Genomic DNA, 27,875 nt, shown 5'->3' on the forward strand with positions numbered 1-27,875 from the left:
TAAATGATTTTTAGATTTTCACATACAATACTGAGAGGTGAACATTTTTTTCTCTTTTGGGAAACTTAGCAAAACTGGGATAGACTCATTAAAAACACATTATAAATTATTATATCATACCTGCTTTGAACTTCTAGTAGTTGGTCTGGTTCCTCTTAGGGTGTAATTTTTTTCACTGCCTGATAAAGTACTATTTTCTCGAGTTTGATTTGCTTTAAATTTTGTCTGGGCTTTTAGCCCTGACTTGGTTCCTTTTGCTGCTGAAAGGTTATCTTTGAAAGTATCTTGCCCTTGGGCAGATTTCGGAGGACTATGTGGAATACTAAAGTTTTCAACAACAATTGCTTCTGTTTTGATGCTGCTGGTTGCTGGTCTCCCCCTTTTCTTTGTTGAAAGAGTGAAATCAACTTTCTTCCCCCTTTTAGCTTTTCCTGATGTTAGAATCGTTTTGGAGGCAGCAGTAGATGAGTTATCTTCGCTAAGATTAGAAGATCTTTGCTGTTCCAAATCACTTTTATTTTTGGATCCGATTACAGATGTTTGACTCATGCCAACAGTAGATGGGTCAGTTTTGCTAATATCAGCAGATCTCTGCAGATTCGTATCACTTTCATTTTTAAGTCTGCTTCCCATGCCTCTTCTCCGAGTTAAGGGCTTGTTTGAACAAATCCCAGAGGGTGAGAGGTCCAATGTGTAAGCTATGTCAGTTGCACTAGGCAAAGAAAAACCATTTGATTCTTCAACTTCCAAGGACTCTTTTGTTTTTTCCTTTGCTTTACCTCTTAGTTTATTTCCCAGGCTTGAAAGCTTTTCTTTATTTGCTTCAGCTATCACAATCTCAGTTGCACTAGATACAGGAGAAATTTCTTGCAGTTCTTTATCAACTTTGTATCTCTTTCTAGTTAAAGGTCGAATTCCTACAGGGATTTTCTCTTCCTCTGCAGAATCTCTCAGTTCTGTATCCATTTTCCTTTTCCTTTTTGGCTTTAAAGATGGCTTCCCATCTTCTGTTGTATCATTTAAACTTTTCTGAGTTTTCACAGGCTTTTCATCCTTTAGGCAAAGTTCTTCAGGTTCAACACTGGAGGAGTGAAGCAACCTTTTTCTGGTTCTAGGTCGCAAAGATGCATTGTGTTGATCAGGCTCTGTCTGTACACAACACGAATGTGGAACTTCTTGTGTTTCTGTATCATCTTGGTTTTTACTTTGAGGTTCTAATTTCTCAGGGGAGCTCGTGACTATTTCAGATTTTTTTAGATCCATTTTCTTTTTGCTCCTAGATTTACCTACTTTCCCTGGACTTGCAACTTTTGAATTCTCTTCTGTCTGAGGTTTATATACTTCAGTAGGCAAAGTGTTAAATTCTTGTGTTTTTGTAGCATTTTTAATCTTGTTTCTAGTTCTTGAAGATGCCATTTTTTCATTAACAGATGTACTCTTCAATCTTACTGGTAAACTCCCTTCATTATCCTCTCTGCATTCTGTGTGTGTTGAATATGACTCTTGTTTTTCCTTAGATTTATTTCTGCTTCTAGTTCTTAAACCTATGCCATCCTCATTCACATCTGTCCTGCCCTGGTCACAGCTATTCATAGGGTTTTCATTGTTTCCTGAACTAGATAAACTATTGCATGTTTTCAGAAATTTACTGTTTCTAGAGCCAGTTACCCGTACTTTCTGTTCTTTTGGTTTCTCTGGCAAATTTTTTATATTTTCCCTTTCCTCATCTGTGTAGGATATATTTGATTCACAAGGTAACATGTCCTTACTTTTATTTCTGTTTCTAGATCGCAAAACTGAATTTCCTTTATTCACAACTCTCTTTTCAAATTTCTCCTCCTTATCTTCCTCTTTGGGGGATGAAACTATTTCATTAACCAAACTACCAGTAGATTCTTGTAATTTTATATCAGCTTTGCTTCTATTTCTAGTTGTTATAGTTGCCCTTTTTTTCTTTTCATTCTTCTCCTTTGGTGACCTATTTGTTTCACTCAGTAAAGGGCCAGGGGATCCAAGCAATTCCTTATTGGTTTTATTCCTGCTGCTAAATCTTAAGGGGGGGGCTGCCATTTTTTGAATCAGTTTCTCTTCTGTCAACCTCTTGTTATCTGAGCATTTTTCATCATTTGTGTGTGAAACATTTGACTCACTAGGTGATTCTGCATTTTTATTTTTAGATTTTGATCTTGATGTTGTTCTCCCTGCAACCCTTTTCCTTAAATTGTCTACAGGGTCTTCAGAATTCTCTTTATCTCTCTCTGAAAAACTTGAACTACTACTCTGCACTTCCTTATCAGTTTGATGCCCGTGACTCTCTGTATTGCAGAATGTTCTGGGCCCTGTCTTCACAGGTTCCTCTTTTTCTGAATGTTCCAAACTTCCGTCATCCATCTTTGCTGAAGCAAGTCTTGACTCTGCATTAAATCTGGTTTTTCTTCTGGATCTTAATGTTCTCTCACTGCTATCATTTTTATCACTGACTTCATCCAGAAAACTGTCAAGAGATTTCTTGTTTTTCCCCGTGGTGATGTTCTTTACAATCTTTTCATCATCGATCTTTGTTGAAGCAACTTTTGATTCTGCATCAAATGTGGTTTTTCTTCTGGTTCTTGATGTTCTTTGATTTAAGCCATCTGTATCTTTTATTTCACCCTGAAATCTCAGCAGAGATTTCTTTTGGGTTTTTTTGGTGAATGGATTTTCTGTCTCACTAAGCAAACTATCATGTTCTTGTTGAGCTTGATTAGTTTCGTCTTTTTGAATATTTTCCTTTAGGCTCATTGAGTATAATGACCCATCAATTTTAGAGGGATCAGACTTATCTTCTGAAATAAAAAAAACATAAATGAGTATGAAAAACAATTGAATTATCAACACACAGATAGTTAACCCATAGAAAAAAACTTAAGGTTGCATGGGTTCTCTAGGTGTACTTTTTTTCCTTAGAACCCAGAGAAAGTTTTTCCTTAGATATTCCAGATCAATTTTTTATTTATCAATTATTCTATTTTTAGTCTAGTTTTTATTTTTTAATAGGATTATCAAAATGGGATGCTGATTTGAGTCAAAGTTCTAGCTATACTTGTATCTTATATCACTCATTTATTCCCCACCTCTAAAAAACACATAAAATAGTGAAGGTCTGAGACATATGCTAAGGGGATAAAATTGCTCATTCCTTAAGTGTTTCTTTATTTTTATATCAATTACAAAAGATTTCATTGATTTTAATTAAACCTATAGAATATAAACATTTTTTACTTACCATTTTTCTCAAAAGGATTAGTGCAAATTTGTAGTTGGTATTGATCCACTTCCCCTGAGTCGTCCTAAAAGGATTAGAAAAAAGATACATTTTCAAACCTCTTGAAAATCAAATCTAATTTTGATTTATTTTTGAATATACCTTTTATACCATAGAAATCTTTAAAGATGCTACTAACACTAGTACTTTGCTCATCTGGGATAAAATTCATTGCTATTCAAAGAATAGTTTTCACAAAGACTTCTCTTTGATATGATAGACTAACAACTATTACTAAAAACTTATTATACCAATTTCTATTTTAAGAAACTTCTTGTGATCAAAACAATGAGAGAAAATTGACTTCTATATTATTGGAATCCCTCCATTGATACCCAGAAGCATGATCACAATTCCCATATGGAAAAACTAAAAAGCCAGGCACCCATGGAAGGTAATTCATTTCCCACCTTTGCAGTTTCCTATCAGTCCTAATCAATTAATCATCTAGATTCTACATCTCCCTCTAATGAAAAAAACAAACAATAAAAAAAAAAACCCTTCAAAACCTCAATTGGATCACAGATGACATTCAATCTTATAGCTCCTTAGTATTCTTATTCATGGCACTCTTGAGATTTATTTTGAAATCTAATCTTGAATCATCTTTATTTCATTTTTTCAAACTAGTTCTTCTAATTTCCTATTAGTAACCATATAAAATATAACAATTAAAATAATCATTGAGTGTTCACAGAACTCAAGAGTTTCTACTACTTCTAAGTCTACTTTACAGGACTCATTAAGTTATTTTTATGGAAATGTCCTGTGCAAATCATTGCACTGAAACTAAAAGAACTTGTTCAATTATTACCTTGCTTTCTTTTGGTGATTCAAACATTTCTTTAAACCCAGTATAGTCTACTTCAAAATTGGAGTCTTTTGTTCTTGAAGGTGTCTTTAATTGGAAGACATTTCCCACCACTCTTTTTCTTGATTTCGGTAACTTATTCCTAACACGGCCACCACCAACTGTCTGAGGTTTGACTTCCTGTGCTGGCTCTAGTATTTTTTCTGTTATTTGAGGTTCTTGATTAGAAGCACTGAAATCATCTATTGCTTTTTTTCTGAGCATTTTTAGTTCTTGTAAGAGTTCTGAATCTGATTCAGATATTTCTTGTGCATTATTTCTGTCTTCTACTTTATTTGGAGTCCCCATAAAGATAGTAACATCTGTCAAATCTTTATCCAACTGGCCCTTTTCTTTAGAGGTCCTCAATCTAATAGCATTTAGATCTTTCATTAACTCTCCCTCCTTTTCTTTAGGGGTCCTCACCAAATTCTTAGTGTTAGCTGGATCTTCTGTGGTTAACTCTCCCCTTTCATTAAAAGTCATATTTAGATCTTCTGGTTTTACTTTGTGTGTGGGAATTTTCAAAAGTGCTATCTTTTCTTTAGGAGTCTTCATGAGTTTCAGTTCCACCTTTTCTTTAGCAATTCTTGACTGTCTCCTGGTTCTGCTCAGATTTTCTGATTCACACTTTGTCAAGATGACATCCTTGTTGACTTTATCTTTGACTAAATCAACTACTCTTTGTTTTGGAGTACTAAGTGATTCTAAGTTTTCCTCAAGAGCAGGTACAAGTCTCCTGAGATCTATCAGATCTTCAGATGATTGAGTTTTGCGCTTTGGAGCCTCCTGCTTGATATTTCTGTTGCTTATGTGACTTTCTACTACTGTAGGTCCTTTTTCCTGAGGAGTCCTTAGCAGTCTTTCACTGCATACCACAACTTCTGGTTCTACTTTGTCTTTAGGGCTTCTCATCGGTCTCTTGACTGTTGTTAGGTGTTCAACAGGCTCACGTTTTCGTTTGGGAGTCTTCTTAAGCTGCTCAGTGTCTTTGAGATCTTCCATCTCAATTTGTTGTTCTACTGACCTCATCAGCTTCTTTTGGACTTTGGCATCTGTAGCAGTACATACAACTTGTTTTGAGGTTGTAAGATTTTTCTGAACTTTTCCATCATCCTCAACAAAATCTGCTACTTTGTCTTTTGCTGTTGGTCTCGGAGTTGCCATAAGTTCCCGGATCCCACTCAGGTCCTCATCTTCCACCACATCTATTTTTTGCTTTGGAGTTGAACGTCTACGTTTTTTCTGAACTTTTCCATCATCCCCGGCAAAATCTGTCACTTTGTCTTTTCCTGTTGAACTCGGAGTTGCCATAAGTTCCCGGATCCCACTCAGGTCCTCATCTTCCACCACTTCTATTTTCTGCTTTGGAGTTGAACTTATACGTTTTTTCTGAACTTTTCCATCATCCCCAGCAAAATCTGCCACTTTGTCTTTTGCTGTTGATCTCGGAGTTGCCATAAGTTCCCGGATGCCACTCAGGTCCTCATCTTCCACCACTTCTATTTTTTGCTTTGGAGTTGAACTTCTGCGTCTTTTCTGAACTTTTCCATCATCCCCAGCAAAATCTGCCACTTTGTCTTTTGCTGCTGGTCTTGGGGTTGTCATAAGTTCCTGGACCCCAGTTAGGCTCTCATCTTCTACTAGTTCTATTTTTTGCTTTGGAGTTGAACTTCTAAGTTTTTTCTGAACTTTTCCATCATCCCCAGAAGAATCTGTCATTTTGTCTTTTGCTGTTGGTCTTGGAGTTGTCATAAGTTCCCGGATGCCACTTAGATCCTCATATTCCACTAGTTCTATTTTTTGCTTTGGAGTTGAAGTTCTAAGTTTTTTCAAAACTTTTCCATCATCACCAGCTAAATCTGCCACTTTGTCTTTTGCTGTTGGTCTCGGGGTTGCCATAAGTTCCCGGATGCCACTTAGATCTTCATTTTCAATTACTTCTATTTTTTGCTTTAGAGTTGAACGTCTACGTTTTTTCTGAACTTTTCCATCATCCCCAGCAAAATCTGTCACTTTGTCTTTTGCTGTTGGTCTTGGAGTAGCCATAAGTTCCCGGATCCCACTCAGGTTCTCATCTTCTACCACTTCTATTTTTGGCTTTAGAGTTGAACTTCTACGCTTTTTCTGAACTTTTCCATCATCCCCAGCAAAATCTGCCACTTTGTCTTTTGCTGTTGGTCTTGGAGTTGCTATAAGTTCCCGGATGCCATTTAGGTTCTCATCTTCCACTATTTCTATTTTTTGCACTAGGGTTGAACGTCTATGTTTTTTCTGAACTTTTCCATCATCACCAGCTAAATCTGCCACTTTGTCTTTTGCTGTTGGTCTCGGGGTTGCCATAAGTTCCCGGATGCCACTTAGATCTTCATTTTCAATTACTTCTATTTTTTGCTTTAGAGTTGAACTTCTACGTTTTTTCTGAACTTTTCCATCATCCCCAGCAAAATCTGTCACTTTGTCTTTTGCTGTTGGTCTTGGAGTAGCCATAAGTTCCCGGATCCCACTCAGGTCCTCATCTTCTACCACTTCTATTTTCTGCTTTAGAGTTGAACTTCTACGGTTTTTCTGAACTTTTCCATCATCCCCAGCAAAATTTGCCACTTTGTCTTTTGTTGTTGATCTCGGAGTTGCCATAAGTTCCCGGATGCCACTCAGGTCCTCATCTTCCACCACTTCTATTTTTTGCTTTGGAGTTGAACTTCTACGTTTTTTCTGAACTTTTCCATCATCCCCAGCAAAATCTGTCACTTTGTCTTTTGCTGTTGGTCTTGGAGTAGCCATAAGTTCCCGGATCCCACTCAGGTCCTCATCTTCTACCACTTCTATTTTCTGCTTTAGAGTTGAACTTCTACGGTTTTTCTGAACTTTTCCATCATCCCCAGCAAAATTTGCCACTTTGTCTTTTGTTGTTGATCTCGGAGTTGCCATAAGTTCCCGGATCCCACTCAGGTCCTCATCTTCCACCACTTCTATTTTTTGCTTTGGAGTTGAACTTCTACGTTTTTTCTGAACTTTTCCATCATCCCCAGTAAAATCTGCCACTTTGTCTTTTGCTGTTGGTCTTGGAGTTGCCATAAGTTCCCGGATGCCACTCAGGTCCTCATCTTCCACCACTTCTATTTTTTGCTTTGGTGTTGAAGATCTAACTTTTCTCTGAACTTTTCCATCATCTCCAGAAGAATCTGCCACTTTGTCTTTTGCTGTTGGTCTTGGAGTTGTCACATGTTCCCGGATGCCACTTAGGTCTTTCTCTTCCACTTGTTCTATTTTTTGCTTTGGGATTGAACTTCTACGTTTTCTCTGGATTTTTCCATCATCACCAGAAGAATCTGTCATTTTGTCCTTTGCTGTAGGTCTTGGAGTTGTCACAAGTTCCCGGATGCCACTTAGGTCCATATCTTCCACTAGTTCTATCTTTTGCTTTTGGGTTGAACTTCTATGTTTTCTCTGGACTTTTCCATCATCTCCAGAAGAATCTGTCATTTTGTCCTTTGCCGTAGGTCTTGGGGTTGCCATAAGTTCCCGGATGCCACATAGGTCCTCATCTTCCACTACTTCTATTTTTTGCTTTTGGGTTGAACTTCTACGTTTTTTCTGAACTTTTGCATCATCACCAGCAAAATCTGCCATTTTGTCTTTTGCTGTTGGTCTTGGAGTAGCCATAAGTTCCCGAATCCCACTCAGGTCCTCATCTTCTACTAGTTCTATTTTTTGCTTTGGGATTGACCTTCTATGTTTTTTCTGAACTTTTCCATCATCCCCAGTAAAATCTGCTATTTTGTCTTTTGCTGTTTGTCTTGGAGTTGTCATAAGTTCCCGGATGCCACTTAGATCCTCATATTCCACTAGTTCTATTTTTTGCTTTGGGGTTCTTGTTACTTTTTTCTTCATGTCTCCTAGCTCATGCTTGATTATTACAGTTTCTGAGGTATCTGTCACATCTGGATACACAATAACTGGCTTCAGACTTGTCATTTTATTGACTTCTGTTGGAGAGTACTTTTTATTTTGCAATGACATTCTTCTATGTTTTGGTATCCCTACTGGTTGGTTAGTGACAGGTTGCTCTTTATTTGATCTAATTTTTAATGGAGGTGTGACTCCTAATTGATCTAATATTTCTTTGTTTTGATTTTTTAGGTTTGTGTGTTTCTCTATTGAATTTTCTTTTGAGCCCCCTTTGTTTGGCATTTCAGTCAATCTCTTGATGACATGGATATGTTCTAAAGTGTTGAGAGTTGGTGTTTCTGGATTATAAAAATTCAGGTCTACACTTTGTTCCATTGGTAGTTTAAATTTTTTTGTATCCCTATTTGTACTTCCATTTTCTAATTTTTCTTCTATACATATAACTTTTTGATTTTCTGGTGTTTTAATTCTGTTACAATACGGGGTTGCTTCATTTTCCTTTGGTATACAAGTCTTCAGCCTTTTTGAACTTGATGTTAATATTTTATGCTCTTCTACAACTGGAATTATTTCATCATTTTCCATTTCAGGGATTTTAATTATATTATCTCCTCCCCTTGACTGTCGGTTTCTTGGGGAACGGCGGCATGAAGAAATGCTTGAGGCAAGTAACTCTTGTGCTGCATCCTGAGTAGTGGATATCAGTTTCTTTGCTGCAATAAATGGCAGAATGCAGATAATTATCACACAAAGAATATGTTCCCCTCACCAATTTAGAGAATAATTTGTTTAGAAATATAGAGAATTCAAGGTCTAACATTACTTCTAATAGTTCTGTATTCTCATGATTTCCTGGTCAATGATATTTAACATATTTAGTAAGATGATGCAAATCTGTGACAATCCAGGTAAACCATGTGTAGATATGCTGTATTACATATAAATGTGACATGCAGACGTACATAATTAACTTATAGCTAGTTTAACTGGAATACAAAGTATGAGAAGGACAGCAATGTGAAATAAATTGGGGGTTTGTTTTTAATCCTAGAGGATCCAGAGAACCAACTAAAGATTTTGAGCCTACATAGTTGTACAGATTAGACCAGCTCTTAAATAGGAAAATAACTTTGAAAATGCTGGGAAGGGAAGAATATAGAGAGGGTTGTGATGGAAGCTAGGAGGCCAATTATAAAGCTGATTTAACAGTCAAGACTAGAGGCAACGAGCTTAAAAAAAGCAGGATATTGGCCATGGAAGTAAAGAAAAAAGGGATAGATATCCACACAAGGCGAACGAACCGACAAGACTTGGCAAAAATTAACTTTCTATACTTGTTGAATATAAGAAATGTTTAAACTATAATGTGATGCTATCATCACAAGAATGTTTAAATTGTACAACTATATTTATATGATATTATTTCTACTAATCATTATAAAATACAAATATTCCTCTATGGATGTGAAATGCAATTTTCATTCAGTTAGGATCCAGCTGTTCAGGCTGAAGATTAGCTATGGCATTGCATGATACTCTCTACAGGCATGGAAGGGGGCTATTACAAACATTCCAGTAAATTGTCATTCCAAAATTTCACTGAAGAAAAAAAAAAAGAAAAACCAACCACATTCATCTGAAGTGTGCTCATTTCCTGAAGATGTATGAGGGTGTTCTTTACAAGACATTTCTTCAAACAAAAGTTGAGCTGTACCAGTCTCAGACTTCCGTTTCTTATTTATATGGATTTTAAACATGTCTGCTAATCCTATTAATGAAGAAAACAAATGACACAGTAACATATCTATATAGAACATAGCACAGTAATATATTATGGAAACCAGTCATTCCACACTCTTCCAAAGGGAAAACAATGCAACAGACATTTTACTCCCTACAGTCCCTATTCATAAAGACCTATATTTCTCAAAGTCCAGGGGCACCCAACCTAGGCTGCGAACTCTTGATTCTCATTTCTATTTCCCTTTCGCTGGTTTTCAGCTCTTCTTCTGATTCTAGCTGTTAGGCAATTTATCTGCTTCTCTTTGGTTGTATTGAGTCACAAAAATTTTCTTCCCCTGAACATGTCACACATGCTTACCTACACACATACAAACCTACACAATCACCGCTATTACTTCACCCTCCCCAAAGGCAAAGGAGCCATTGAAAAGATAAGCCAACCAGCCAGAGCAAAAACAGCTTCAGAGCAACCATAAGATCCAACTACAAATGGCCAGTCAAGGAGCTTTCTATTGCTCTTTTAATATTGTGCTTCCACATATACATTTCGGCAGGTTGTCTCTCTGCCTCCATGACATATTCGTTTTTTACCTGTAAAATCCTCATTCATATCCATGTCAGTTTTTAAAACAAAGCTGTTCAGCATCCTACAGGGCCTAATAGGCACAGTCACTTTTTCAGTATGAGCTCTACCAATCACTATGGTGCAGGGAGAGTTTGCATGACCTGTACCAAAGGAATCCTTAGTGCCATTTGCTGGTTTCTGTAAAGTAAAAAGAAAGATTTCCAAAAATAAATTCAATATTTCTTAATGTTATTCAGAGGATATTCAGAAGTACATAAATATAATGTGTAATATGCAAAACACAACATGTAATACATACACATATGCATACTCATCATATATTATCACACAAAAATAACATGCATATACATGTAAAATGTTCTCCAAATTTCTGTAATGTACCTTGGGGGTTAATCTCTTCTGCTTTTTTATTATTCTTTTCTCAAGACCATGTTTTACAACAACATCTGTTTGTGGTTTCCTAGTTCCTAATCTCACCACATCTGCCCAAGAGCGTACAACTGTAAAGAAAAGTAACAATTAATAAAAGGAAATTAAAACAAAGGATGAAATAACATTTTATTTTGGATAGTATCAATCAACAAAGATTAAAACAAAACCTTCTCTAATAGTGATAATACTTAATCTTGGTGAGGTTCCCTTCTTTTTAGTCACCCAACTAATTTCAAGGTCATCCTTTCTCTTTGCTTTCTTGCTGGACACATCATGTCCCTTGCCAATTATTTTTCTCTCCACAAATATCAATTATCTGATTTCTCTTGATTCACAAATATACCACTCAGGTTTGTTATCCACATAAATTCAAATGCTTCCCCGACCCCCCACACTGACACAGTAACATCAGATTGGTTAATAGACAGCTAACTCCTGTTTTTCCTCTTCTTTCCTACAGTAGTTGTTGCCACAGTAATTTTTCCTGGATCCAACACACACATAAGTCTGATCATGTTTCACTCCCTGCTGTTAAATAAATGATAAACTTTTAAGTGTTTTCTATCTTCATGAAAAGACCAACCTTTCCAGCTTTTTAAATGTACACTTTCCCCAATCCCCCTGCATGCGTCTGCACTCTCTCTAGTCATATTTACTGTCCATATTAGTCCTCTTATCTTGGATTTTGTCTCTGTGTTGGTAGACAGCAAGGGACCGCCTGCTTCATCCACTGTGTTTGGGGGCACACAATCTCTGTTTATTGTAAGAGACATTGGAAAAGCCATTTAAAAATTACTCCCTGCTCATTACCCATGAGATTGGCTTCAGATGCACCACTTCTCCTCTTGGCATAAATCCTCTGCAAAATATCATGTTGGCTTCTTCTTCCAGAAGCTGGGCTCTTCGAGGATGATGGTTTGTTCATCTTCTCGAGCTGGATTTCACCAGCAACAGATTCTGTATTCTCACAAGATTGAGAAATACTGGAGTGGGCAAATATTTTCTTAGTCTCAGGCAACTCTGGTGACAGGTCTTGTACGTGCACATTCAATGCTACCCCTTCCTCTACAGTGTGGGAGGAAGGCTCTTTTTCCAGTAGTTTAGAATGTTCCTGCTGAAATGGACATTTGATAGTTTACATAAATTACAAGAGCTGCTGTGAGTTCCCTAATATTAGTTCCCTAATATGTGAACATGCCTAAATCACATCAACAGCCTGGGATAGACAATCTCATCTGAGTCTGAGATCAACCTTTTGCGGGACCAACCTTTCTGCAATGGCACCACCAAGGCTCAAGGAGCTTCAGGGACAATAGAGTCAGCAGTGAGACAGGGAGTAACCCCAAAAGTCTCCTGACACAAGGCCAGAAATTAAAACAAAGATGAAATAATATTTTATTTTGTCTAGAATCAATCAACAAAGATTAAAACAAAACCTTCCCTAATATTGTTAATATTTAATCCTGATGGGGATCCCTTCTTTTTAGTCATCCAACTAATTTTAAGGTAATCCTCTTCTTTGCTTTCTTGGACCCATCAGGTCCCTTGCCAATTATTTCTCTCTCCACAAATGAAACATCATCAGGCTTCTCTTTTCTCTTGACTTACACATATCCCACTCAGGTTTGTTATCCACATAAATTCAAGCTCTTCTCCCACTGCCCTCACTGCAATCAGATTGGTTAATAGGCACCTAACTCCTGTTTTTCCTTCTTTCTTTCCTCCTATGTTAAGTGATTAAATAACCTGGCAATGAGAGCAATTCAAAAGTGTAAAGGATTGCTTCCCAAGGCAACTGGAGATAGACAAGGTCTTCAAACAAAAAGCCTGGACTGGCTATTTATTAGACATGTTGGGCAAACTCGGGCAGTGGTTTGTTCTAGGTGGCTTTAAAATTACATGAAAACTTCTAATATCAGCTTGAAAAGCAGAAAGTTTTCCACCATTAATAACTCAAAGTAACCAAAATTACTAGGCTCAGTGATTCAGATGAATTTGTCTATCACCACCCAGTGGCCGCAAACCAAAACTACAGTGATATGTTATATTTTGGGAAAAGAAAATGACACAATATAGTGTTGCTAGTGATATTTCATTTGTTTACTCTAGAAGCACCCTTCAAGTTAGAAAAAAAGATTTTTCTCTTTTTAAAATGATCATGGTAAGGAGGGATTCTATTATTTTTCCATAAGAATAAAAACAATTAACAAATGGCCCAAAGTAGGATTCCTTCCCTCCTCAGTTGACCCCTACTCCAATTCAGACTCATTGCCTCTAGACAAGCTGAATACTAGAGGGCCTCCTTTGATGAGAAGTCTGGCAAGCTTGGGGAGATCTGACTAAGAGAGTGTGTGTATGGACAAAAGAAAAAACTATTATCATGACATGAGCATGATGGAAAATTATGTTAAGTGAAATTATGCCTTGGTTTTTAAAGAGTGCATTAAAAAGAAACACTTCAAATTTCCTATCTCATCTCATTCAAATTTCATTTCATTTTATGTCTTTGAAGCTCCCCCTCCCCAACATTAAAAAAAAACCACACACACTATAATAACCCTACTAGAGTAACTTTAATAGATAAAATTTCATAGCACATCTGGAGAAACAGCATATGGGAACATCTTTCACATATATCCCATCTAGCCCTGAATGCTGCTTCTCCCACCTCTCAATGCTAGGATATCCTGAATAACTAGTATATGAAGACAACAATCAATAAACAAGAGGCTTGCATTTAAAGAGAATATTCACAGGAAATCATTTGAAGATAGTCTAACATACCACCCACCACTTATGAAAAATGCATTTGGGGTTATGGATCATTAGATAAAGAATGCAAAACTTAAAATACAGATAGATTAAATTCTTATCTAAAATATCATTACCTTAATTATTGATTTTCTCAGGACAGTCTGAGGCTGGCTTCCACCTCTTCGTCTTATCCCTGGAGATTCTCCTCTCTTAAGAGGTGTATTGGGAGGTAAGTTTTCATCAAATAATTCAGGTCTTAGATGGACTCCAAAAGAAACTCTCCTCCTTTTGGCTGATCTGTCACTCTCATTCACGTTACCTTAAAAGAAATATATTTATATTGTTTATACTTTATATATACATTTACATACTAATCTCAAATGTATTATACCAAACAAAAGGATGTGATGTATCTTAATTTACTTACTTTAATATACAAAGCACAACAAATGGATAGGAATATACATACTGATACACATATACATATAACTTTAAAAGCTTGGGGAAAAATAATTGGATATGAAGAGCTCAGACTCTCCTTCCTGCAGGGGATGAGTCTGTGTTGCCTTGTAACCTAACTTTGAACCACCCCTCTCCAAAGCATTAATTAAAAAATTCAATGTTGCCTTTCAAATGTTCTCCCCTCCAATAGCATCTTTGCATGGATTATGGAAGGAAGAGTGGGTAACAGATCTAAAAATCTGACTATCCGTGATCAGATTTATTGAGAAGGCAACAAGCATCAAAAATCTCCCTCTGTCTATAGAACAAAGAAACACGTCTTATAAATATGTCTATATGTGAACAGAAATTAGATTTATCTAGCTTTTGTAAAGTCTGGCTATGTAAACTTGAAGCAGTCTTTAAAATCACTGATATCAAACTGACTGATATTGGTACAGAAAGGTTATTTTAGCTCTTCATCACCACTTAATGATTCATTATAGATAGACAAAAAATAGCTTGGGCTAATTTGGGAAGGAAAAAGGATGCTTTTGGGGGGATGGTACTTATTTGAAGTCTGTCAACAACAATTTTGTAGTTCTGCACCTTTTTGAGTAAAACCTTTTCCCTTTCTGAAACAGAGTTTACACTAGATAAAAGAGAAAGCTATACTTTGGAAGTTTTCATTTCTGACAAACCTTCAAAATAGAGGTCTTCTTTTTCAGTTTCCTTGGCTATCTCTTCTGAACTGGAGGCTTTCTTCTTTGGAGTAATTTGATTGTTCTTCAAGAGACTCCCTTTATTTTTGGGCAAATCTGGAGATGCTCCCCCACCATTAATGTCGCTCTCTTTGAGAACGGGCGTGCCCATGTGGTCGGGGGTTTGGGCAGTCTCTCCCCCTAATTTGGGCAGTTTACCACTTCCCCAGGAGGAAAACCTCTTGGTTTGGGACCGGAGTGTGTACAGAGAAGAAGGATGATTGGGATTCTCTGATGGGAGCACCAGGGGGGCCGACCTCCGTCTGTCCTCCTCCTTTCTTCTTCCTGAATTCCCGACAGCCAGCCCCTCACTCCTGCGTTTTCGGGGCGCCTTCAACCGTTCCACCTCTTGGCCCGACTTCTCAGCTGGGAATCTCTCTGCCTGGCTCTGCTCCAAAGCGCTCTCGTAGGGGTCCTCAAACCACCTTTCTTCCTCAGGGCTCCTCTCCAGCTCCAAGGCTGGTCCAGGGCTCCCTCGAGCCAGGCTCCTCGGCAGGACTTTGGGCTTTTCTTCTTTGGCATTCTTGCCCTCCTGGAGTTCTCCAAAGGCATTGAGGATGTTCAGATGGCTCTGGCTCCTCGGAGAGGCTCTGGAGAGGGAAGACTGGAAGAGCTCTGTCTTCTGCTCTCTATCATCCATGCTGACCCGAGTCTTGGGCCCAGATTTTCGGCTGCCAGGATAGCTCTGATGGCCTATCTGGTGGCGGTTACTGTTTAATTCTCCTTTCATCAGGCCAAAAAGTTTCTTAAAAGGAGAGAAATCATGGTTTTCATTCTTCTTTGGAAATGTGGGACTCACATTCACATCTCCACTGCAGTCAGCTGCTGGATCGATGGAAATGGAACTTTTTTCAGTGACATTTGTGGTACTTTTTTTGGGTTCTTTCTTATGTGAAGTTGGAGTTTTCCCTGCAAGTTCTTCTTCTACATTATCTGAAGCATCATCACATTTTTTAGGTTTATCTGCATTCATTTCCTCTAGATAGTTCATTAGTGAGAATGATCTTGTGTTATTTTCTTCAGTGTGTTCTGTAGGGATATCGCTGAAAGAATGGTGGTGGCGTTCTCTTCTTTGGCACTGTTCTGTATTAAAAGAAAATGGCAATTCAAGGACAGCTTGAAAATATTTTCTTAGGATATTATTTCTAGTAATTGGATACTTCAAAGTAAAATGAAAAACTTTCTTCAAATTATTGTTCTTTTAAGTCTGTAAGTGAATGAATTTTAAAAATACAACTTACCTTTCCCTCGCCCCTTTCTAAACTACTGTACTTACTCATGTTTTACCCCAAATAGATTCATGTATATAACATGCTTTCTATTAATAGCAGCCTAAGAAATAATTTTATGTTTATACTGAAGTCTTTTTGTATCTTGTTATTTAGTCAAATGCATATAAACACTGTTGAAGATCCTATATTGCTTCACAGCTAGGCTAGCAAATGAAAGGCTTCACAGAAAATCATCATCAACAACTAAACTCACTGGAATCCTAATTAATTACTTTCTCTTTCCAAAACCATGTTTTGTCTTCCATCTCCACCATGACACCCCCCTCCCCCCTTTCCATATAGGTATATATAGCACTATATGCTAAAGTGGGATAATCCAGCTCACACATATTAATATAAAAATTAAAGTCCCTAATCCTAAATACCACCCTCCCCCCAAATCCAATCCATTATCTTTAGAATTGGCCCAATGTCAAAATGTGAAGTACTACTGAAATTTAATATTTTTTTTCTCCTTCATTTAGTTTCAGTTCTAACCTATTGAGCAATTTTCTACTGGTCTTCTCCCCACATCCCCCCAACATGAACAAGGAAAACAGTTACTGACCATAGTCCAGAGTTGAGGTACTTCGGGATCGAGCTGGCATCACCTATGAATTGGCATGGTGCTAATTAATATTTACATATATTTTGTGACTGAGAATTAATACTGTTGTATTTCCCACAACAAAGGTAAAACCTATCATTATTTTGAACTTTGTAACATACAATGAAATCAACTTTTATATTTTACATAAATTATCTGTTATGCTACACTAAAACTTTAGAGTATATGGAAACTACAAAATTCTTTGAATCTCCAGATACATACATTCTGTCCATAATTGTTTGCAACACACTTTATATTCTAAATGAGTTTTTATTTTTTATTTTATTTTTGCATTAAACACAATCAATTAGACTCTAACTTTACAAGAAAGAACTCTAGGACTTTAAAATGATAGCCTAGAAAATATCTCATTAATGTCTGATAATGTCCAAATCTTTTACTAAGTTCAGTGTTAAAAGCACGAATTAATTGTAAATGTTCCCAATAGAATTAAAACTGTTTATCATCAACTAAGCAAAGAAGAAATACTGGAGACCTCTAGAATGTTAAAATAGAAAACACTTTTACACTTTACCTCTTTGTTTTTTGGTCCTGAAGGCCTTATTGGCGGTTTTCCTTGATTTTGAAGGCCACGTTCATATTCAAACCTGAATAGGTTTTATAATAAAGATGGTTTAATAATAGATTTTTTAAAATTATCATCTTAAAGGTATGATAATTATCTAATGATGTATATACACAATAATACAATATATTGCACATGCATATAAAATTATTAAGATTTAAAAATCAGCACTTAATTTTATGTTTTGGCACATTAAAAATAATACTTATATTTGTCTTTTTCTTTCCTTCAAAAATCCTAAAGTAAATATTTGATTTTATCCATTTAATAAAAGAAACTAATGATTTTGGGCCCTGGTTTTGTACAATTTAAAGGAAAATAGGAAAGGCCCTTCACTATAAATAGATGGGGAGTTTAGACTAGCTTCTAAGAAAAGAAAGGTTTTTTTTTTTACATTCAGTTAACAAAAGTCACAATCCAAAGCAAATCAAAAAGTTGCTGCTTTGAAAATCTTTTAAAAGATAGTTAGCTAGATGATGGAGTAGACAGACCACCAGCCCTGAAGTCACGAGGACCTGATTCAAATCTGGTTCAGACACTCAACGCGTCCTAGCTGTGTGACCCTGGACAAGTCACTTAACTCCAATTGCTATTGGGAGGGGAGGACAGTTATGATGTAGGTCACTAGACAAGAAGAAAGAAGGTGGGTTTTGAGATTGTTAGGCTACTGTACACCAGACACCCCACACCATTGGCAGACCCAGTATTGAAAGAAGCAAATTTCTACTATGATGCAAAATCCTAAGTCTGGACCAAAGCACAAAAACAAAATGAAGGCAAACCAAATGAGATAAAACTTTGATTAACCACAAGCCAATTTAACTGGAGGCCAGTTTTCACTGACCCATTATGAACACATGCCACCTTCTAAAGTTTCTGATCCCAAATCTAAATACATCATCCCTCTCTCCTCTTTGAGTTCCTATTAAAGAGAAATCTAAATGAAATTCCCCCTTTAAAAATTATTTAATACATATGTTCATTGCTAGGAATGGGGATACAAATGTGGTTTGCTGATAATTCTCTCTGTCTTAACAAAAATGTCAGAAAGAGGTAATATGAAATAACAACATAGTTCTTTTTTTTTTTAATAAAGTCTTTTTTTTTTTAAATTTTATAATAACTTTTTATTGACAGAACCCATGCCAGGGTAATTTTTTACAACATTATCCCTTGCACTCACTTCTGTTCCGATTTTTCTCCTTCCTCCCTCCACCCCCTCCCCTAGATGACAAGCAGTCCTATATATGTTAAATATGTTGCAGTATATCCTAGATACAATATATATGTGCAGAACCAAACAGTTCTCTTGAACAACATAGTTCTTAAGACAGATGTGTGGTTTTGCTAATTTAAACCTACCTGAAAGAACGGTCAAATATGGTAATTAAGTCTCCATGCTCCAATTTTACAGGATGGCAAATGGTGGTTCCATTTAAGTGAGTTGGATTTGCAGAATTTAAATTAACCAATATAGCCTAAAAATGAGACAATTTTAGTAAATAAAACTGATTATATATACATATATATTATACACACACACATATAATACATATATAAATACATAAAAGAAATCAATTTGCAAAACCATACTTGCCTCCTTGAGTTGTCGATTAAATTCAATTCTGCATTGCTGTTTTGAAACAACAGGTAGCTGGAGCCGGATGTCACACTCAGTACTCCTTAATTCAAGAATGATTTTTAAAACAATATTTTACATTTTTACTTGAATTTCATAAAAAGTTAATTTTATGACAAAATTTTGATATTACTATTGATATTTCACACTAAATGGCAGATTGAAAATACCTTATAAAAATAAAAAACTGCAGTTTTTTCTTTTATGTGAAGAATATTTAAACTATCAATAAATATTTACTGAATGCTTATATCTCCTACTGTATGTGCCAGGCTCTGACTAAGCGCTTCTGATGGTATCACAAAGCAAGCTTTCAAAACAGAACTAGTTAAGCTAGGGAAAAAAAATAATCTTCATTTTCAATCCAAGAAATTAGAAATCTGCCTTTTTAGGCAGAATTAACTTGATTCTTTTTAGAATCAAAATATTCCTTGCTATCCCCTTGAGAATAGGGCTGGTTAGTTAAGTGGGACGAATTTTTTTTTTTAAACAAAGAACTGCTAATAAGCAAACAAGGGACCCTATACCGAAATAAAAATTATTTGGCCACAAACTCTCTATCAACACAATTAAAGAACTTTCCCCCAAACTTACTTGGAAATAGAATTCAACAGAGGCCCTGAATTAAGGGACACAACTTCCCTTTTTTCTTGATGCTTGGATTCAGCAAGTAATATAATATCCTAACACAGAACTTCCTCCAAGAGTTCACAAAGAATCTTTCTGGTTAACATGAGACCTGATGAAGTGACCAACTGAGTGTCTGCAAGGCTCCCAACCTTCCTTCTTCCTTTGAGTCATACCCTTACACTCTCTTCATCTCCTCCACCCTCTTAGGGGGCTTCTCCCTTTTAAGCTACGCAGACTAAGATGCTAACTAAATGATTATGTTACACAGATGGGTTAAAAGTATATGCTTTTAAGACCCCACTGAATGCTTCTGCAAAAGCTATTTTATATACCAGTGTCAGAAAAACAGAAACTGTTCCAATTGCTTCACTAAATACCTTTAAGTGGCCTCATAAATGTAATTTAGAAATAAAGGTCAGCTAGATGGAAAAGCAATGCTGTTGGCCTGGAGTCAGGAAGACCCTTTATAGACCTCACCAGTCACTTTAACCATCTGTGTCTGCCTCAGAATTTTCTTAACTTATGGGCATCAATGGTAGATTTGTCAACAGTTCTTCATGGTATCTGTTTCATAGCAGGTAATAGGAAAGGGTCGGCTATTTAACATTAAAGTTTTTTCAAGGGATCGATACAGTTTTGTAGAGAAGTAAAATAAAAGGGGAAAATAAATCACCTCTTGCTATTGCCATCCCACTAGTTGTCATGTTTTAAAAATATAAGGAAAGAAAGGACTTTCCTGGATTTTAAAAAAAAAAAAAATCCTCCTTTAGGTTAAAATCAGAAAATTATCTTCATTTGATCTAATTGTAAAGCATGGTGCTATTATGTGACTAAATGATAAAGTGAACCAAGAACAACAATTACTTCTAAAGATTTAATTATGCAGCCAACAATGGAACCCACAACCCATCCTCTGTTTTTAGGGGTGCCTGCACTGTTTTTTTCCAAGGCCGGGGGCTTCGAGCAGACTGAAGTTTCCTTGAGTAATTTCATCTGCTCCATAGAGATCACTTTAAGTGAAAATGGACTTAATTTTCATTGATCAAGATTTCACTAACAAAGAGTGAGATTTCCTCTCCTAAATGGAAAAGGAAATTCTGGCAGCCAGTTAGTTTTCCCTTCGCCAGTTTGGACATTCTCTGGGCCTTGAACTTGAAGCATTTGAAAGGGGGGCCTAGGTCAGCTGCACACAAGATGTGCACACAAGACTTACTAGGAAGGGGCCAACAACTGCCATATTTGACACCTTTCCAAAAAAGGAAAAAACTTCAGGTTTGGTGAAGATTTCAAGTCCCAATATCTTTACTACTGAGGGACAGGCAGGTGCTGGCCAGCTAGGACAGAGGTAGGTGCTGGTCAGCTAGAGGGGAACAGAGGCAGGTGCTGGTCAGCTAGAAGGTAACAGAGGCAGGTACTGGTCAGCTAAAGGAGAACAGAGGCAGATGTTGACCAGTTAGGGGGGACAGAGGCAGTGCTGACCAGCTAGGACAGAAGTAGGTGTTGGTCAGTTAGAGGGGAACAGAGGCAGGTGCGGACCAGTTAGGGGGACAGAGGTAGGTGCTGGTCAGCTAGAAGGTAACAGAGGCAGGTGCTGGTCAGCTAAAGGGGAACAGAGGCAGGTGCTGACCAGTTAGGGGGACAGAGGCAGGTGCGGACCAGTTAGGGAGACAGAAGTAGGTGCTGACCAGTTAGGGGGACAGAGGTAGGTGCTGGTCAGCTAAAGGGGAACAGAGGCAGATGCTGGTCAGCTAAAGGGGAACAGTCACTGCTGACCAGTTAGGGGGACAAAGGCAGGTGCTGGTCAGCTAGAAGGGAACAGAGGTAGTGCTGATCAGTTAGGGGTGGGCAGAGGCAGTGCTGACCAATTAGGGGGGACAGAAGCAGTGACCACCAGTTGGGGGGACAGAGGCAGTGCTGACCAGGTAGGGAGGACAGAGGCAGTGCTGACCAGTTAGAAGGGACAGAGGCAGTGCTGATCAGTTAGGGAGGACAGAGGCAGTGCTGATCAGTTAGGGGGACAGAGGCAGTGCTGACCAGTTAGGGGGACAGAGGCAGTGCTGACCAGTTAGGGAGGACAGAGGCAGTGCTGATCAGTTAGGGGGACAGAGGCAGTGCTGACCAGTTAGAAGGGACAGAGGCAGTGCTGATCAGTTAGGGAGGACAGAGGCAGTGCTGATCAGTTAGGGGGACAGAGGCAGTGCTGACCAGTTAGGGGGACAGAAGCAGTGCTGACCAATTAGGGGGGACAGAAGCAGTGACCACCAGTAGGGAGGACAGAGGCAGTGCTGACCAGTTAGAAGGGACAGAGGCAGTGCTGATCAGTTAGGGAGGACAGAGGCAGTGCTGATCAGTTAGGGGGACAGAGGCAGTGCTGACCAATTAGGGGGACAGAAGCAGTGCTGACCAATTAGGGGGGACAGAAGCAGTGACCACCAGTAGGGAGGACAGAGGCAGTGTTGACCAGTTAGAAGGGACAGAGGCAGTGCTGATCAGTTAGGGAGGACAGAGGCAGTGCTGATCAGTTAGGGAGGACAGAGGCAGTGCTGATCAGTTAGGGAGGACAGAGGCAGTGCTGATCAGTTAGGGGGACAGAGGCAGTGCTGACCAGTTAGAAGGGACAGAGGAAGTGCTGACCAGTTAGGGGGACAGAAGCAGTGCTGACCAGTTAGGGGGACAGAGACAGGTGCTGGTCAGTTGGGGGGACAGAGACAGGTGCTGGTCAGTTGGGGGGACAGAGGCAGTGCTGACCAGTTAGGGGGGACAGAGGCAGGTGCTGGTCAGTTGGGGGGACAGAGACAGGTGCTGGTCAGTTGGGGGGACAGAGGCAGTGCTGACCAGTTAGAGGGGACAGAGGCAGTGCTGACCAGTTAGGGGGGACAGAGGCAGTGCTGACCAGTTAGGGGGGACAGAGGCAGTGCTGACCAGTTAGGAGTGCGGGGAATAGATAAGATGAAGAACTTACAGGAATGTGTGAATTCTTTTTCTGTATTTTATTATTTCTGTGTCTCCCCTATGACCTGTATAATATGTGCAGGCTCCTATCTACTTGAGCCTTGGCCAACTAGAAATGTATTTCCTTAACCTGAGCTGATGACATTTATTGGTATCTGACATTTATCGATATTTAGTCTATTAGCTGGACCACTGTCTGCTCGATTAAGCCTGAAGGCCTGACTTTCTGTTTCCTAGAACTCAGGTGATTTTGGGGAAACAGAAACCTTCCATTCCAATCTCCCCAAATAGCAACAACCAATGAGATGCCTCTCCCTCCCCTTCTCAATGCTCTCTCACTTGTGATGTAATCTCTTGTATAAAAGCTATGTATCTTTACTACTTCTTTAGGCCTCCTACCGCGAGCTTTCTCTTTCTTATCTCTGGATGGGATGGCTCATCCTCTGGAGGTTTTAATAAACAACTTTTCTGCCTTCTACTGAGGGATCTCTGAGTAGTCATTTTGGGTAAGGGTCTTCTACATCCCTCACAGGAGGAACAAAGGCACTGCTGACTAGTTAGGGGGGACAGAGGCAGTGCTGACCAGTTGGGGGGGGCAAGGGCAATGCTGACCAGCTAGGGGGGACAGAGGCAGTGCTGACCAGTTAGAAGGGACAGAGGCTGTGCTGACCAGTTGGGGGAGGACAGAGGCAGTGCTGACCAGTTAGGGGGGACAGGGACAGGTGCTGGTCAGTTGGGGGGACAGAGGCTGTGCTGGTCAGTTAGAAGGGACAGAGGCAGTGCTGGTCAGTTAGAAGGGACAGAGGCAGTGCTGACCAGTTAGGGGGGACAGAGGCTGTGCTGACCAGTTAGAAGGGACAGAGGCTGTGCTGACCAGTTAGGGGGGACAGAGGCTGTGCTGACCAGTTAGGAGGGACAGGAGCAGTGCTGACCAGTTAGAGGGGACAGAGGCTGTGCTGACCAGTTAGAGGGGACAGAGGCAGGTGCTGGTCAGTTGGGGGGACAGAGACAGTGCTGGTCAGTTGGGGGGACAGAGGCAGTGCTGACCAATTAGGGGGGACAGAGGCAGTGCTGACCAATTAGGGGGGACAGAGGCTGTGCTGACCAGTTAGGGGGACAGAGGCTGTGCTGACCAGTGAGGGGGGACAGAGGCAGTGCTGATCAGTTAGGGGGACAGAGGCAGGTGCTGGACACCTCGAACCCCCGGCGCTAGGACTCCACCCCCCATCCCAGCCAGTTTCCAAGCGCTCACCTCCCGAACAAACAGGAAGGTCGGTTTAGGGGGTACCGGTAACCATCGGCTCCGGTCCGTTTAATAATAGTCACGTATCCCAACGTATCCGTCATTATCCACAACAGAAAAGAAATCTGGAAGAGAAATGTCACTTTACCCCCACGTCGCCAGGAGCCATCCACAGGCGGTAAGAAAACAGGGCGCCCACAGGAACCACCCCACAAGGGCTCTGCAGAGTTCTAAGTCTCACAACACCCCGCCCCGCCCCGACAGAAGTCGCAATAGGACCCAGAGTGACAGGAAGCCCATTCAAATCCAGCCTCGGACACAGACCCGCGAGGCACGACACCTGGCCTGCCTCAGTTTCCTCATCTGTCAAACCACTACAGTAGCTCGGCTAACACCCTCCACCTCCCCATTCAGTGAGGTTGTCAGCGCCCTCCCGCGGCCCCTAATGCCCTCCTCTCCCGCACATTCTCGGGGATGGCCAGAAGAAGGGCCGTGTCGCCCCCGGTTCCTCATTAACAGCACCCCCTGGGCGGGGTGGGGGGCAGGCAAAGACGCGCCTTTCCGCAGGAGCTCCCCATATCCTCGGGCCCCCATCTTCTCCTGGCAGCCTAAGACCACGGCGAGGCCCGTTCGGCCGAAATAACGGGGGACCCGGTGACGTCACAGAAGAGGGTTAGACGCGACAATGTGCAGAGTGGGGACCGGCGGCCGGACCTCCGGCCACTGACTGGACCCCCGGACTGATGGCCGGCCATGAGGGGACAGCCGGCAAGGCGGCTGCTCACTTACCTGCAGCTCACCTCCTCTTCGTACTCCGGGCGCTCACTCCCCCGGTCCACCGGTGCCCCGCGGACCCCAGCAGGTCCGGCACCTCCTCCCTCCTTCCCCCCCTTTCCCCTTCTGCCTGAGCTTCTTGGCGCCACAGACCGCGTGTCCCTCCGCATTCGCGGCCGCGCGCAACACCAGATCCCTCCGCACCACTTCCAGCGCTGCCTACCAGTTAGAAGGGACAGGGGCAGTGCTGACCAGTTAGAAGGGACAGAGGCTGTGCTGACCAGTTGGGGGGGACAAGGGCAGTGCTGACCAGTGAGGGGGGACAGAGGCTGTGCTGACCAGTTGGGGGGGACAAGGGCAGTGCTGACCAGTTAGGGGGGACAGAGGCTGTGCTGACCAGTTAGGAGGGACAGGGGCAGTGCTGACCAGTTAGGGGGGACAGAGGCAGTGCTGACCAGTTAGAAGGGACAGAGGCTGTGCTGACCAGTTAGGGGGGACAGAGGCAGTGCTGACCAGTTAGAAGGGACAGGGGCAGTGCTGACCAGTTAGGGGGGACAGAGGCAGTGCTGACCAGTTAGGGGGGACAGAGGCTGTGCTGACCAGTTAGAGGGGACAGGGGCAGTGCTGACCAGTTAGGGGGGACAGGGGCAGTGCTGACCAGTTAGAAGGGACAGGGGCAGTGCTGACCAGTTAGGGGGGACAGAGGCTGTGCTGACCAGTTAGAGGGGACAGGGGCAGTGCTGACCAGTTAGAGGGGACAGGGGCAGTGCTGACCAGTTGGGGGGACAGAGAGACAGGTGCTGGTCAGTTAGGGGGGACAGGGGCTGTGCTGACCAGTTAGGGGGGACAGGGACAGGTGCTGACCAGTTGGGGGAGGACAGAGGCAGTGCTGACCAGTTAGGGGGGACAGAGGCAGTGCTGGTCAGTTAGGGGGGACAGAGGCAGTGCTGACCAGCTAGGACAGAGACAGGTGCTGGCCAACTAGGAGAAGCAGCAGGTGCTGTTTAGTTGAGGGACAGAGGCGGCTGCTGACTAGTTAGTGGGAACAGAGGCAGGCGCTGGACATCTCGAACCCCCGGCGCTAGGACTCCACCCCCATCCCAGCCAGCTTCCAAGCGCTCACCTCCCGAACAAACAGGAAGGTCGGTTTAGGGGGTACCGGTAACCATCGGCTCCGGTCCGTTTAATAATAGTCACGTATCCCAACGTATCCGTCATTATCCACAACAGAAAAGAAATCTGGAAGAGAAATGTCACTTTACCCCCACGTCGCCAGGAGCCATCCACAGGCGGTAAGAAAACAGGGCGCCCACAGGAACCACCCCACAAGGGCTCTGCAGAGTTCTAAGTCTCACAACACCCCGCCCCGCCCCGACAGAAGTCGCAATAGGACCCAGAGTGACAGGAAGCCCATTCAAATCCAGCCTCGGACACAGACCCGCGAGTCACGACACCTGGCCTGCCTCAGTTTCCTCATCTGTCAAACCACTACAGTAGCTTGGCTAACACCCTCCACCCCCCCATTCAGTGAGTAGTTGTCAGCGCCCTCCCGCGGCCCCTAATGCCCTCCTCTCCCGCACATTCTCGGGGATGGCCAGAATCCCAGACAGCTTCAAAGGGCCGTGTCGCCCCCGGTTCCTCATTAACAGCACCCCCTGGGCGGGGCTGGGGGGCAGGCAAAGACGCGCCTTTCCGCAGGAGCTCCCCATATCCTCGGGCCCCCATCTTCTCCTGGCAGCCTAAGACCACGGCGAGGCCCGTTCGGCCGAAATAACGGGGGACCCGGTGACGTCACAGAAGAGGGTTAGACGCGACAATGTGCCGAGTGGGGACCGGCGGCCGGACCTCCGGCCACTGACTGGACCCCCGGACTGATGGCCGGCCATGAGGGGACAGCCGGCAAGGCGGCTGCTCACTTACCTGCAGCTCACCTCCTCTTCGTACTCCGGGCGCTCACTCCCCCGGTCCACCGGTGCCCCGCGGACCCCAGCAGGTCCGGCACCTCCTCCCTCCTTCCCCCCCTTTCCCCTTCTGCCTGAGCTTCTTGGCGCCACAGACCGCGTGTCCCTCCGCATTCGCGGCCGCGCGCAACACCAGATCCCTCCGCACCACTTCCAGCGCTGCCTACCAGCCCCTCCGTACCCCAGAGATGTCCCGCAGCCGGAACTCTCTCTGCTCCCGAGGATCGGGATCATAAGTTGGGGTCGGGACTGCGGCAGGGAGTCCCCGGCCCCAAAATGGGGAGCCGACAAAAAGTAATCCCCGACCCGGGGCCGGAATTCAAGTCAAAACATCGGTTCGAATTCTGGCGCCAAAAGCTGTGATTGGTGGAGGGGCGGAGCCTTTCCCGCTAGGGCCCAATGGACAGAGGCAGAGGCGGAGCCTCCTGGCAGTTGAAGTGGAAAAGCGGAGAGCCAGCAGAAGGGGCTAGAGCCAGAGATTGACAGGACACGTGGACCCTGCCCCTGAGCGCGAACCAATAGGAAGGACTAGGCCCAGAGATTGATTAGACTGTGGCCTCGCCCCCCTCCTCTGCCTTCCTTCTAAGGCTCTGGGCTAAAGGTTGAGGAGGGAGTGGGGCTGCCGAAGAGGCTGATGTCTGTGACAGTCCATGTTGGCGGGCCCCTCTTCCTGGACCACCCTTCCTCCACCCCCACCGCCCCCTCCTCCTCCCACTCTCCTGAAAAGAAAATGGAGATCCGGAAAGGGCTCTGGGCTGGATGGGAAACTGAGGCACGGCTCAAAGGGTTGTCATCTGTGCCTACTGCCCTGAGCCCCCTGCCCCCAGGAATAAACTGAGGCCCAGCCGCTGTCCCTCCTTCTCCGGAGCGGCACTTCCGGTCCGAGGGACTGCTATCTGTGCTTGTCAGGGGTTAACAGGCTCTGCTCCACAGGGGGTGACAGGAAGTTCTAGGGCCCTCCTTAAACCAGGAGCAGGACGCAGCGCTGAGCAAGCACGTCTCCCCTTCAGAAGGGAAACTGAGGCACGGCTGGAAAGGGACAGACAGCCTGTCTGTGACTGCTCCGAGACTATGCCCTACTTGGGCGGGGCAGAGAGCCAGCCTAGTCTCCTTTCCGGATGCTTCGAGAAAGCCTTAGCGGGTGGGGGGCTGAGGAGGGGGGAGGCTGAGCTGCACATGGAGGGGAAACTGGTTTGGCTGGAGGAACTACCAGGTGGTGTTTCTCTCTCCATAGAATGATCAACTGAGGTATGACTGCCCCCCAACCCCCACTAAGCTGGGGGGCGGGGCTTACATACATATGTCTCTGAGTCTCCTCAGGACTGAGTCTTACAAATTTAGCTCTGAGCTCTGCTCCGGGGGTAAATTGGTGCCTCAGTCAATTGTAGAGTCCAGTACTTGACCTATCAGATCCGTCTTCCTCCCC

The 27,875-nt window shown here is 42.2% G+C and overlaps 1 protein-coding gene and 1 long non-coding RNA gene across 4 annotated transcripts in view; one reads left to right on the forward strand and one right to left on the reverse strand.

Annotated features, from left to right (window-relative positions):
- MKI67 (marker of proliferation Ki-67) overlaps positions 1-25,725 on the reverse strand; it is a 28,080-nt gene extending 2,355 nt beyond the window's left edge. Inside the window, exons 1-14 of one of the 3 annotated variants that reach the window (XM_051982717.1) lie at positions 25,612-25,725; positions 18,848-18,932; positions 18,613-18,728; positions 17,200-17,272; positions 16,623-16,665; positions 14,724-15,866; positions 13,716-13,900; positions 11,638-11,941; positions 10,777-10,895; positions 10,401-10,572; positions 9,694-9,834; positions 4,119-8,779; positions 3,266-3,329; positions 121-2,825 (exon numbers count right to left, since the gene is read on the reverse strand). In XM_051982717.1, the coding sequence (XP_051838677.1) occupies positions 121-2,825; positions 3,266-3,329; positions 4,119-8,779; positions 9,694-9,834; positions 10,401-10,572; positions 10,777-10,895; positions 11,638-11,941; positions 13,716-13,900; positions 14,724-15,866; positions 16,623-16,665; positions 17,200-17,272; positions 18,613-18,728; positions 18,848-18,932; positions 25,612-25,706 (9,906 nt within the window). In that variant the 5' untranslated portion in view covers positions 25,707-25,725. Of the gene's footprint in view, positions 1-120; positions 2,826-3,265; positions 3,330-4,118; positions 8,780-9,693; positions 9,835-10,400; positions 10,573-10,776; positions 10,896-11,637; positions 11,942-13,715; positions 13,901-14,723; positions 15,867-16,622; positions 16,666-17,199; positions 17,273-18,612; positions 18,729-18,847; positions 18,933-23,723; positions 23,838-25,611 lie in introns of those variants that run through there. The other 2 variants (XM_051982718.1, XM_051982716.1) reach the window with 2 other exon arrangements.
- Positions 19,291-21,803, forward strand: LOC127552210 (uncharacterized). Its single transcript, XR_007951293.1, has 3 exons — positions 19,291-20,899; positions 20,962-21,138; positions 21,197-21,803. It is a non-coding gene; the product is annotated as an uncharacterized LOC127552210 (long non-coding RNA).
- Positions 25,726-27,875: the final 2,150 nt, after the last annotated feature.

Source organism: Antechinus flavipes, chromosome 2 (assembly GCF_016432865.1).
Source record: "Antechinus flavipes isolate AdamAnt ecotype Samford, QLD, Australia chromosome 2, AdamAnt_v2, whole genome shotgun sequence".
Classification (NCBI taxonomy): Eukaryota; Metazoa; Chordata; class Mammalia; order Dasyuromorphia; family Dasyuridae; genus Antechinus; species Antechinus flavipes.